The sequence below is a fragment of the Athene cunicularia genome (assembly GCF_003259725.1).
Source record: "Athene cunicularia isolate RWA chromosome 4 unlocalized genomic scaffold, athCun1 chr4_part3, whole genome shotgun sequence".
Taxonomy (NCBI): domain Eukaryota; kingdom Metazoa; phylum Chordata; class Aves; order Strigiformes; family Strigidae; genus Athene; species Athene cunicularia.
This window is the reverse complement of record NW_020799100.1, coordinates 11,863,399-11,876,406: the sequence shown is the minus strand read 5'-3', so window position 1 is coordinate 11,876,406 and position 13,008 is coordinate 11,863,399. Positions and strand designations below refer to the sequence as shown.

Genomic DNA, 13,008 nt, shown 5'->3' with positions numbered 1-13,008 from the left:
ACACCCACTGAAACCGAGAGCCCTGAACCCATTAAACCTGGGAGAAGGATTGGGTTGACTCAGCCAAGTGAGAAACACCCCAACTGACATCTAACAGGTAGAAACGGCATCCTTGCTGCTGGGCTGAGCCATTTCAGTGGACCTGGAAGGAAGAGGTGGTGGGACATGCTGAGCATCACTGGGGCCGGGTGCTCTGGTGTGCCCATCCAGCCCTGCCCATGTGCCAGGCAGAAGTGAAGGCTGAGGTGGCCTCTCTCCTTGCCCGGTCCCAAAGACACATCAAGACCATACAAATAGCTGGGGGTGCAATACTCATTCCTCTGTAACTCCAGGTGGTTTTTGTGGGGCAAAGATAAACGGGCTGAGGCCTATGAGATTGCGATGCCTCGGGGGCTTTCTGACATGGCACACAGGTTAGCTAAACCCAAATGCACCCACATGGCATGGCTGACATCCAAAGTGCTGGGCTAAAACCAGCAGAAATTAAGGCTTAAAGGCTTCAGGCTGAGGCCATGAGGGAGAGATTTGTGGGGAGATTTGATCATGCACTCAAGCGCTTTGTTGGATGGGGCCCTCCCCCAGAGCTACCCACTAAACCCATGGTGAAAGCAGGGGCTGGGAGCACAGCACTGGATCACATCTTTCTTGGGGTCTAAGACTTAAAACAAGGCATGGGATAGTTTCCATATCCCACTCTTTTCCCTTCAAGATGGTATGAATTTACACATAAAAAGTCAACAGAGGATCTACCTCTCCTTGTCCGCCCAGCTGGAGTCATGTTCCTTCATCCACCCCTGAGTCGTGTGATCTGCGGAAGGACAAGTCTGTTCCCAGGCGCCAGGAGAAAGTGTTTGAGAGGCATCAAATGTTCGGGATATTGTACTTGAGGGATGGTGTCTGGGGCTCACCGGGACAGGGAAACGGTCAATGAAGAGGTCTTGGGGTCTTCACAAGAGCCATACAAATAATTTTTAAATAATTCACATGGCTGTTTGATCACGTGGGGATAGAGGGAAACCAGCTCACTAATTGTAAGGCAGTCGGAGGGGCAGGGAAATGAAGGAGCAGGGAGACTTACAGCAGAGGAAGATGGCAAGGAGTGGGAGGGCTGACACGGCTGCTGTGCTGACTGTGAGGGTGGTCACATCCACGAACTCTGTGCACCCTTCTTCTGTGGTCAAACAAACCAGGAATCAGCACAAAACGCCATTCAAAGCAGAAGGAGTGAAAGGAGAAAGGCAAATTAACACCATGAAAATATGAATACAAGAAAACAATAAAGGGGTGTGTGTGTGTGTGTTGAAAACAAGTTTTGCTTTTGCAAAGATTTAACTTCCCTGAAAACTCCAATTTGTTGGATTTTTTTTTGGGGGGGGGAGGTCTGACTCCAAAAGACTGACTTGAAAGGATATCAGGTTTACATATCATGGAGAAGTTTTAGCCTCAGTGTGACAAATCCTTGAGGTGGTCCCTGGAGCATCCCCTCTCACCATGGCGAAGGTGGATGTTCTTTATGAGGAAGCTGATCGTCAGTACCACTGAAACCACTCCTCCGGGAGCAGCGTAGCCCATTGTGTGCTGTGCTGGCCGAGGGAAAAATGACAAAGTGATGTTAACATGTATAACTAGATGCAGACAGGGGTCTGGTCTCACCCATGGTCTGGTGTGGAATCCACCAGCTTGCATTATCACAGAAGAAGAAATAATGTTTTCATTTTAAGAAGTTAAGGATGAGATTTTTGGCAAAATAAAACCCCTGTGAACCGGTTTTATCTCCCTCCCCACCATCCTTGGTAAAACAGCTCACCTGTTTTGCTTTTCAGTTGGAGGAGCTTTGTAGGCCAGAAGGTCACGGTGGCCGAGACCAGGAAGGTTACCACGATCACATAGGTAAGGGCGATCTCTGGCAATATGATTGCAATAGAAGGGCCTGAAAAAAAACCCGGAATAAGGCAGAGGACCAGCTCTTGCATTTGTCTACCACCTTCACAATTTTGTAACCCTCCATGATAGTCCTTTCCCACCCAGAGCCCTTTCCCAGAGTTAATTGCAGAAGGGAAATTAAAATGATCAAGTGATGGAGAGGCTGCTTGCCTTCCTCTCTTACCCCCCTGAGACTCTACATCTCCCATGAGGTCTTCACCCCATACAGTTTACACAGCAAGGATTGCTTTTCTGTGCTGCACCCTGCACAGGGGAAAGGAGTGGGGTCCGCACAGCACCGCCCCGCACACCAAACCACCCCGCAGCCACCTCCTACCTTCCTCTCGCATCCAGAGGATCCCGGCAGTGGCGGCCAGGATGGAGGCGATGCACACCAGCCCGCAGGTGTAGGCACTGAGCCATCTCCACAGCTCTCCCCCTAGACACCCAGAGCAGTGTGATGTGAACCCCACGCCAGCCTGCACCAGCCCCCACCCCTTCCTCAGGGTGGGACACAGCCTGTCCCCACCCAGCATGGTGTGGGGTATCAGGTTTGACCCGCTCTTTAGTGTGGGTAGCTGGAAAGGGCTCTGTGCCCCCCAGTACAGTGTATTATTAAACATACTCTCTTAAAAATGGAGCCTTGTCATTAAAAAAATACTTCTGAGAAACATTTTTCTCTATAAAAGTGTCAGTCAATCACCTCAGCTCTCTAGAACAAAAATGTTTGGGAAGCACCAGGATCTAACCTAGCTTGAAAACAGATTCCATGATTTAAAAAAAAAAATTGATGGAAAGTTTCTCTACTCTCATAAAAACCTGCCAGATGACATGAAGACAGATGTTTAGACAGCTGGAAAGGGAAGTAGTTCATCACTAGCTCCTCCCACAGGAATGTTCTTCGTTCTCCCCCACCAGAAAAGGGAAATATGGGCTCGACTGCCCCCCAGCTGCAAACTCACTTATTCTTAGCTTTTCAGACTGGCAGACGGGAATAATTAATCCGCATCCCGAGACAGCAGCAAAGACCACAGCAACCACCGCAATCCTCAGCACATCCTGCAAAGGAGGGGAGAGACCTGGAAAGAAAAAACCCAAGGAGCTAGAATCCAAGGCCACCGGCAGGACCAGCATGGGTAGCTCTGGTGGGTCATGGGGCTCCTCCATCACCATGACAGATTCAATTTATTTGCCAGCTGGTGTCCAAATCAGTGCTTTGTACTGCAGGCTGTGGTCCATGAAATGTCCAACCTGGGACAATGTGCTGCCCACAGGCTTCCCATTCACCACCCCCCTGCCCATGTCCTGGCAGGGACATCACCATCCCCTTGGCCAAGGGCCACCACTTGGGGCCATATCCAAGAAGGAACAGCCAATCTCCTGCCACCCATCCTGCCAAGGACTGTGCCTTGATGGGATCAGAGGCCGGGAACTGCTGCTGATCATCCTACAATGGGGAGGTTCTATCAACAGCATGTGGGCCACAACCTCATGAGAAGGCAGCCAGACCTCGGGGGATGGAGGCAGAAGGATGGGATGAAACCACCCAGGGATCCCCAGGGAAGGGTGGAGAGTAGGAAGGTGGGAGGTGAAAACCCCTACAGCCATCACCTGCTACAGTGACATTCAGGGAGGTTTCCTGCCAGCTTATCCCATTGCTGGCATTGCAGGAGTAGAAGCCACAGTCTGATTTCTTCGCCGGCCTCAGGTACAAAATGCTGAGGCTGTCAGAGAGGTGGAAATCTCTGTCTGGGTGAAGAGGCTGCCCATCTTTCTTCCAGGTGATGGTGTCCACCTTGCCCTCTGCCACGTCACAGAGCACCTCACCAGTGGCCTGAGCCACGAGAGTGCTGCTCCAGAGCTGAGGGCGAGACACAGGCTCTGGAAAAGGGATAGAAACACCAGCACTTCTCTCAGACATGACCTAGAGCAACTGTGATGGGTATCTGGGCTGCAACTGTGACCACAGCATCCTGGAGTCTGCAATGGTGCAATCACAGGTGCCTTTTCCTTAGAAATCCCTGTGCAGGACAGGGCTTCTGTGCTTTCTGGGTTTGGGCTTCTTTTTTTCTAGCTGATTCATTGCTTTTATTGCATTTGGGTAAAAACAGGAAATGAGAAAAAAGAGGAAAAGGAAGCAGATCCCATTCAGATTTATGTGTGGTGGAAAGGAGAAATGGGTGGTGAAGGGCTGTGGTAGCATTATGACAGCAACATTATTATAGCAGAGGAAGGATAATGCCAAAGAAAATTAAGGGAATTGCAGAGAGTGATATTGAGGAGGAGTTTCTCTGTTATTTAAAGTGCGCTCTTACCTCTGCAACAGTAGCTGGCACATGCAAATTGCAAACAGACTATCAGTCAGTATGGTCTGAGGGGGAAATTTTTTTTGTGACTTCTCCATAATCCCCACTCTGCTGGGCTTAACTCTATTGGCTCTGCCTGATCTCCCTTGTAAAAATGCTGAAGGTTCACTCCACAGGGCCAGCAGATACACGGCATCCTACCAGTCTCTTTATCCCTTCACTGAGAGTAGAAAACAAGGGGGCAAATTGCCTTTCCAGGATGGATCCCAGCCCTGTGTCACAGCCAGGCACCCTAGAAGATCTCCTTAGGCAGCACCACCAGATCTTCTCCACTCGACAGGTTGGGAATCTCTTCCCAAAGTCTTCCTGGTGATGTCTCCCTGCATGGCAGGTTCAAGCAAACTCATGACTGGCCCATTAGACTTAGCTCAAATCCCTTCTCCAAACCCCTTTTGTCTGGCCAATGGTCCACATCTGATCAAATAACGCCACTGCTCTGCTTGCATCCATCACCCCACTCCTCCCTCCCATGCCCACCACTTACTGAGGACTTCCAGCAGGATTTTCAGGCTCTCCCTGTTTCCCACGTTGACAGTCACTTTGTAGATGCCACTGTCACTTTCCTGGATGTCCTCCAGCAAGAGAGATCCATTGGATGGATGGAAAATGGCTCTTCCTGTGTAGGGCACGTGGATGGTGGGGCTGTGAGAGCCCCTGTAGTACTGCAGGATGGTGCAGGAGTGGGTGCCATTGAGGAACTCCCACCGTGTGGAAAAGATGTGTGTGACATTATCTGGCCCAGGAAGCAGCACTGAGGATCCCACAGCGGTGCATTTTTTCTCGATGGGTTCCACTGCTTTGGCAGGATGTTGCAAAGGCACCAGGAGCCCTGGATGGCAGAGGAAGATGAGCTGGGGAGATGGAGCAAGTCGGTGTAGCTTGGGAGAGGCTTTGGTACCCCCTGTGCCAAGGACACACACCATGGTACCTGGGCTGCTTGGTCACAGGCTCTTACAAAGCCATGGCCATTACCCATCATGCTGCCAGGCAGGGAGACATCCTAGCTGGAGCTAATAGAGGTGCCTAAATACAGCATATGGTGCTTGGAGATACCTGGCTGCAGAACCGCGAGCTTTTTCTACTTGAGTTTTGTTTATATTTGGGTGGCATTTTGTGCCAGTCTGTGCCCAGAAGGGTCTTTCTAATCCTGACCTGATTTCCATGACTTATTCCCAATTCTTGTTTGGACCTGAAAGTATCCACCTACTCTCAGCAGAGCAGGATGCAAATGTGTCCCCAAAACACATGGCAATTTCTGGGCTTGTCATAACTTGGGCTCTAGCAGGTACTTGAGGGCTTCAAGAGGAGCTGCTGTGAGTCAATCACAGATGTCAGCCCCAATAAAATGAAAGAGCTTTCTAGGAAAGCCAGGCAGAAATCACTACTGCAGTCCTATCTTGTAAAGTGGATTCTTTAATTAAAAGAAAAAAAAAGGTAAGGTTAAAGGGTTTAAAGGAAGGAGCCAGCCCTAGGCAGAGGAAATGAAAGTAAGGATATTTATCTGCCCAGGCAGTGACAATCCTAGAACTCCTAAGAGGCTGCTCAGAAGGAGGTGCTAGGATTGCTGCTAAAGGTCCTCATTTCCTCACCGAAGCTGTCAGCCTAGCTCTTGCATAGGAGTGTCAGGTCTGAGACTTGCGGAGACAGGGACTGGCGGCAGCGAACCCAGCCTGTCCCCAGAGACCTACCACTGAGCAACCGCAGCCACCGCTTCCCAACAAGAGAGACGTCATGAAAACACATTTCCAGCACAGGCAGCCCCCAAGGCCCGTCTGCCTGCAGTGAGGTGCAGGGATGCTCAGGCCTCGGGCATCTGACTGCTCCCAGTGCTGACCCCACAGCTGCACAGGCTGTGTTTGATCTCTCTCCACCGTGTCCCAGTTCCTGCCCCATAAGCAAATGTTTGCCTGTATTTACACTGCCGCCTGCTGTCTTGGCAAACAATCCTGAAAATTGTCCCTTATGCTCTGACTGGTGATTTCTCTTGGTAATTTTGCAGCACAGGTGGGAAGGAAAATAGGCATAACAATCCTAGTAAATCAAGCTCATCTGATGATTTTCATTTTTCACTCTCATAACCTTGAGAAACAGCTACTGATTCTTATTTTTGTGCCTTCATGTTCCCCAAACGGTAAGATGTGCAGTGAGAAGAAATAATCTTATGACTGAAAAATCACCTTGCTCTAAGAGAAATCTATTTATATAGAACAGGTGGTATGACTAGCAGAAGGTAAGAGAAAATACTTAATCTCAGGCATCTTTTTCCAACTGCAATATTCAAAGCTCATTCTACAGAGACCCAGCCAGAGCTCACTAACACCACAGCATCTGAAGATCTGGGTATACTGTAATGGGTTTCCTTTCTATTTTAGATGCTCAACCTGAAAATCTTTGTACATTCGTGCTTCAGGGCAGTCAGTGCATATATAAGGACGACAGTGAGATTGCTCACATGAGTATAACTGCAATAAATTTTGTGTTATTACATATATCAGCCCCAGTGTAGATCTATCTGCAGTAGACATTTAGCCTTGGCACTGTGCCTAGCTCTTTCGGTGCTTCTACCTCCTCTGTCTTTGTACAGCAAAGCAGAGACACCTTTCCCTTCCAGGTTAAGCATTTTGCCCCATCTGAAAAGTCTAACTTGTATGCATCAGAGATCCCCATGCACAATTGCAAAGCTCTGCTGAAGCCTCAGGCTCTCTGTGGGTTTGCAACAGGCGATGATCTGGCCCGGAACCCACTGAAGCTCACTCAGCCTGGAGACAAATTATTTACCTGCAAGGAGCACCCAGCTGGTCCGCAGCAGCTCCACAGGATGGCACATCAGCATCTGTTAAGGAAAAACGGCTCGAAAATTGCCTTGCTTTTAAAATAGCCCCTTAAAAGTCCACACTGTAACGAGAATAACAGGTCAGGCTGTACCGTGTGAGGAGTTTTCCCAGTCTTAAGGATTTCTGATGCTCGCTCGCAGCCTGGACTGTCTCCAGCCTCACTGTTTTCCTGCTGATTGTTCCTCTCCCTCCTTGCCACCTCCTCTCCTGCCCCTCTGACGGAGACCCTTCCCGGGAGGCTGCTCCCGCTCTCGCCCCCGCTCGCAGATGCTGGCCGCTCCCCGACGCCGCGAGCGGGCGGCACGGGAAGGCAGAGCTGCCCGATTCCTGCTGCACCGTGGCCAGGAGCTGCGGCTCCTTCCTGGGGCTCAGACCCCGGGCGGCCCTTTCTGCTGGGGTAGGGCAGAGGGTGTCCCGGAGGGGCTGTACTGCCGCCCCTCAGGGGCAGATGGGCAGAGCTGCAATGCACCCCAGAAGTGGCCCCATTGCAAGAAATGCTGAGCTCGATTGCCAGGCCAAATGAGGGAGAATAACCTGCCTGTCTCTGCTGCTAGGAGGGGTTTCCTATTTCAATTCTTGCAGCAGTATAAATTACATGGGATGCCCCAAATCATTTCCATGCCCTGAGGATATCCATCCCCAACCCTTTCTTACAGCTCAGTCATCTCCCATCCCATCCCTGGGAGAGGAGCCCAGCTCCCTGAGCAGAGCAGAGGTTTAACTCATCCTCCAGCCTGTTTCTAACAGGTGGCCAGGGGCTCAAGCAGGCTCTGAAACACTTGTCCCACTGTGGGCAGCTTTTTCCTCCACCAAGGCAGACATGGGCTGGGATCATCCATATTCTACAAGATTTCTGCAAAGGGATTTTCAGTTCAAGGGAGAAACACTCCTGGGTTCAGAGGAGTACTTGGGGACCAATCTTCATGCTCTAGACTGAAGACAAGAGAGATCAGAGACTTGGGAAGGTTTGAGCTCTGCTCCCAGAGCATTGGGGAAAGCTTTTTTGCCCTGCTGATCATGGCTGGCCCCATCTGACTCCCACAGACCACCAAAACCAGAGCGAGATGGATGCTGTAATTACTTTTCCCCCATTGGTCCTCATTTTGCTAATCCATCCCCAAATTTAGCATTGCTGACACCCTTACCTAGGCAATCTCAGCTTTAGCTGGTATCGCCGATGTCATTTTACCTAGACAATATTGGCTTTGCAAGCCTTCTCCCCAAGAGGTCCCCAGTGCTCCCCACAGTTATCTATCTGAGGAGTTTGATTGTTTCTCATTTCCCCCACCTCAGCCACTGTGAAACCCAGCCACACCTCGCACACTAACTTTTGAGTTTTGATGCTCCTCATGCTGTAATCTGTCAGGTCTGCAGATTTCAGTAGTTCCCTGTATCCTGGACAGGCTGCTTAGACTTAGGCAGCGAATGCATCATTTACTTGCAGCCCCAGCGCGCAGGACAGACATACTCATACAGGAAGGACAATGACCTTTAAGACAAGTGGAGCTTACGACTGGCTCAGTACAAACTGTATGCCAAACAAAACTTTTTTTAGTTTTAATTTTTTGTTAAAGGGGGACTGCTCCCAATCAGATTCTGCCTTTCATGTTGTTTTGTGGCCACCTGTGCATCTTCATTTTTAATTTAACTTCTCTTTCTCCCTGTGCCCAGCAGAGTGCAGGTTCTCTGTTCCCATCCATTTGGTTCCTCAGTACAGAGCTGGGTATCTGTGGGGTCACATCACACATCCATTGGCATTTTCTCATCACAGCAAATGTATTCTGCATGCAGTTCAGGTGAGCTTGGGACATCTGAGAAGCTAAAAGCAAGTGAAAGCAGTGCAAAGGCATGGGCACAAGACATGAGCAGGAAAATGCAATTTGTGAAAAGGAATGACAGCTCTGTCCCTTCTCCAGGGACATTCCCTCGCTGGAGCAGCACGTTTCTTGGATAGCCCTTGGCAACTGCAGTGGGTGAATCAACATGCACCAGCAACATTTGGAGTGACTGTTCATCCTTCAGTGTCTTCAGAAAGACATTGAAGTACGAAGCTTTCATTCTTCAGGCAGATATTTCATTTGCTTGCAGAAAGGATGAGCTGCCATAGATGAGTGTTGCCCACCCAACGCCTTTATCACATCCCCATCATCCATATCCACCTCTTCATTTAACTGCTCCAAAGAGTAATTTTATCAGTCAGGCCACTCTGGCAACATTCCAGGTTTCTGGAATGAAACTTTATTCTCCACTAAATCTTAGGTAAAATATTCTCCACTCAATCTTAGATAAAATAAATGAAAAAACAAGGCAGGTTTCTGCTAGCGCTTAACTCCTTTCACAAGTATTTTAAGAGGTTTTTTGGCATTTGTGTTGTACCCTGCACCTTTTGAGGGGTGAGAGAGACCAAACAGCAAATACAGCAGCACAGACCTGTAAATATTGACTGCGAGGAAGAGTTCGCGCACCCACTGCTTCAGGCCAGTGCAGCTTATTGTGGTTGGAGAAAGAGAGAAGAACTGGCAACCATCAGCAGATGTGAAACTCATGCCACAGACTGTCTGAAAGCACAACCCCAGGTCCTTCTTTCTTCCCACTCTCACACTGCTGCAGCCCCAAAGTCATGAAGGATGATCATCGGTCTTGGCTAGAAATCAGAAGTGGGTCGATGGAAAAGTAAATTGCATTTTCTGGTCAATCTCAGCATCCCTGTTGCAGACAGTGGTCAGAGACCCCTCCATCCCCAGCAGGACCAAGCCCAGGATGCAGCAAGCACATGCATGGAGCAGCTGATGGCTGCGCAACCAATTCTGTGGTCCCCAGGCTGGAGGAGATAAACTGCCACCCCCCTGCAGTCAAGGGTAATGGGGAAAGACTCATGAGTCCTGCCTACAAAACTACTGATCTGGACAGTAGCATGCTGGGGAAGTCTGAGCAAGGAGAGGGCTTTGCTGTGGCCAGTGTGCTCCTGCCCATCACCAATATTCATGTGGGTGCTCAGTGGAGGCATCTGCACAGAGCTTTGCATGGGGTGTGTGTGTTCCTGAAATTCTCTGCCTAGGATTCAATGAGAGAAAAAAAAAAAAAAAATCAGTGAAAAGGAGTCAGAATCATCTGATCAGTCCCAGTGAAGGAGGTGTTGTCTGGAGACCCAGCGCTGGGAAACCAGGGCACAGCGAGCTCTTCCAGCCTGCTCACAACCAAAGAGGTGCAGCCTGAAGCACTGGCAGATAACTGTAATCTTGACTGTGCTGTGTTCATCACTTTAAATTAACTTAGGTAGCTATTGCATGCATTCCATAGGCTCTGAGCAACCCCTCTGCAAGGCACAACTGTGACGCTTTTTTCCTCTGAATAAATAGTGGGGCCAAATTCAAGAACAACAGAATAGCTGAGATTGGCAGGTACCCCTGGAGATGAACTAGTCCAAATCCCTGTTCACACAAGATCACCGAGAACAGGTTGTCCAGGACTGTGTCTGTGTCTGGTTGTTGTGTCAGTTTTCAACTCATGAAACTAATAAAACCACTTACCAAGCTTGTACTTCACCAGCTCCTCTATGAAGATCTTATAGGAAATTATATCAAAAACCTTACTAAAGTCAAGGCAGACAACACCCACTGCTCTCTGTTTGTCCACCAAACCAGTCACCTCATTGTGGAAATTATCAGGTTGGTTACATAGGATTTTTCATTCATAAATCCATGCTGAATCCTGATCACTTTCTTGTCCTTCATGTGCTGGGAAATGTCTCCCAGGATTAGCTGCTCCATCACCTGTCCAGGGATTAAGATGCAGCTGACTGTCCTGTAGTTCCCTGGGTCCTCCTTCTTCCCCCTTTTTGAGGATAGCTCTGCTCCAGTCTTCAGAAATCTTTCCCAGCTGCCACAGCCTTTCAAAGATATTCAAGAGTGGTCTCACAATACTGTTAGCCAGCTCCCTCAGGACTCATGGGTGCATCCTCTCAGGGCCCATTGCCATGTCCAGTTTGCTTAAGTGCTACCCAACCTGATCCTCTTCCATCGAGGGAGTCCTCCTTGCTGTGGATTTTCTCCAGGCTGTTGGATTGCTGTAGGCCCGTCTTACTGGTAAAAAGCAAGGTGAAGAAGTTGTTGGGTGTGTTGGCCATATCCTTCCATCCGTTCAGCAGCAGTCTCAAAGGATGATATTCAGCCACACGGACCTGGGATGGATTTACACATGGATGAATAAATTATGATGAGCAGCAAAGCTGTTGAGAGGATGAGTGTGCCACTTGAAGTCTTTAAAATATGAGACTACACATATCCAGTGGGAAGAAGCTTGCTCTGAGATGCAACCAGTGAGTGCCCGAGGTCTGCAAACACTGCAGCCACAAGAAAGCCACGCTGACCTTTAAGAGCTTCAAAGAGCAAATGGAGAAGGGCCGGGGGGACAAAACCCTGCGAAGAAGCTGCTCAGAGAAGGAAATGAAAAGGCAGAGGCAGCTGGTAAGGCTGCAGTGTGGGTTAGAGACAGGGACGGGAGACACAGCATATAGGTGAAGATCCAATATCTTCTGTGGTGGGAGCTCAGGGTGAGCAAAGAGGTAGAGAGGAGAAGGTAGAAACAGGGAAGTGTGAAAAGCATCATGGAGCAAATGTGTCCAGCCTTGTTTCCTTTCGCATTTTTTCCCCCTCCATTAATTTTTTCCTTTTCCTCTCGTTTTGCATGCAGTGTGCTCTCCCTCCCATGGAGGTGAGACCGTGGCTGCAACCCCCTGGGTGCTCAGCCTCTGGAGCTGCAAGAAGAGCTGTGGGCTTGCTGCAAGGACTTCACAGGCAGTCAGCTCTGTGAGGCAAGCGCAGGGCCTGCTTTCTTCTCCCCCAGGCTAAACTTGCAGCCTACCAAAGACATGCGAGTTTCAACATCAGGATGCCACAAATGCATTCCCTAAGCATATTTGGCCAGCATCAAGGGTAGGTCTAGGCAAGCCTCATCAGCACAAAACTTCATGTCATTAGCATTAATGCAGCATCTTGTCAGCCACCAGCAGACACTTGCCTGTCTCTGGAGGTGCATGGATCTACTGCTACCCAGCTCAGCTGTCCGATGGGAAGGGTCGCTGGCAGGGATGCACAGGCTAAAGTGAATATACCAAAGCCGGCGAGCTCCAGAGCAGGCATGTAATAGAAGAGCTTGTTTTTCCTGCTTGACACAGTTGGCAAATCACAGAATCATAGAAACACAGAATGGTTTGGGTTGGAAGAAACGTTAAAGATCATCTATCTCCACCCCCCTGCCATGGGCAGGGACACCTTCCACTAGCCCAGGTTGCTCCAAGCCCCGTCCAACCTGGCCTTGAACACTGCCAGGGAGGGGGCAGCCACAGCTTCTCTGGGCAACCTGTGCCAGTGTCTCTCCATCCTCACAGGGAAGAATTTCTTCCTTATATCTAATCTGAATCTATCCTCTGTCAGTTTAAAATCATTACCCCTCATCCTATCCCTACACTCCCTGATAGAGTGTCCCTCCCCATCTTTCCTGTAGACCCCCTTTAAGTACTGGAAGGATGCTATAAGGATACATACACAACTGAGGAAAAAAAAAAAAAGAGTGCAAGCATCACTTCACTTCCAGAATGAGCCACTGAAGTTCCTGTTAAACCCATCACACCAAATCCTGGACCTTCAGTCCAGCCAGAAGCCAGCCTTTCCCCTACTCATTCCTGAGACTGGCTGAACATGGCAGAAAACGAATTTTAGCTTGAAATGAGAGGGGAAAAAGCAAGGAGTTTCCAGAATAGAAACTAGGCTTAGTCTTCCTATGGGCATGTTATGGCTAAAGTGAAAACTGCAGCTCATCTGTGAAATGTCCAGGAAGCTGCTGCAATTGCCCTTTGGCTCTAGATGAGCTCACTGAGACCTGTC

General features: G+C 49.3%; 1 protein-coding gene across 1 annotated transcript; it reads right to left on the bottom strand.

Moving 5' to 3' along the window:
- Positions 1-7,373, bottom strand: LOC113480107. The gene is made up of 11 exons (XM_026848707.1): positions 7,215-7,373; positions 7,068-7,122; positions 4,774-5,118; positions 3,535-3,804; positions 2,886-3,002; positions 2,261-2,362; positions 1,808-1,930; positions 1,491-1,583; positions 1,079-1,171; positions 751-808; positions 1-142 (listed from the first exon to the last, which is right to left on the bottom strand). Exons 2-11 carry the CDS (start codon positions 7,120-7,122, stop codon positions 91-93), a joined length of 1,308 nt encoding a protein of 435 aa, XP_026704508.1. The 5' UTR covers positions 7,215-7,373; the 3' UTR covers positions 1-90.
- Between the last annotated feature and the right edge of the window lie 5,635 nt (positions 7,374-13,008).

Coding starts and splice junctions, on each gene's coding strand:
- LOC113480107 (XM_026848707.1), bottom strand. CDS start 7,122: ATGCTGATGTGCCATCCTGTGGAGCTGCTGCGGACCAGCTGGGTGCTC. Junction 3,805..4,773: donor AATCCTGCTGGAAGTCCTCA/GTAAGTGGTGGG, acceptor TCCCTTTTCCAG/AGCCTGTGTCTCGCCCTCAG. Junction 3,003..3,534: donor CCTGAATGTCACTGTAGCAG/GTGATGGCTGTA, acceptor TTTTCTTTCCAG/GTCTCTCCCCTCCTTTGCAG.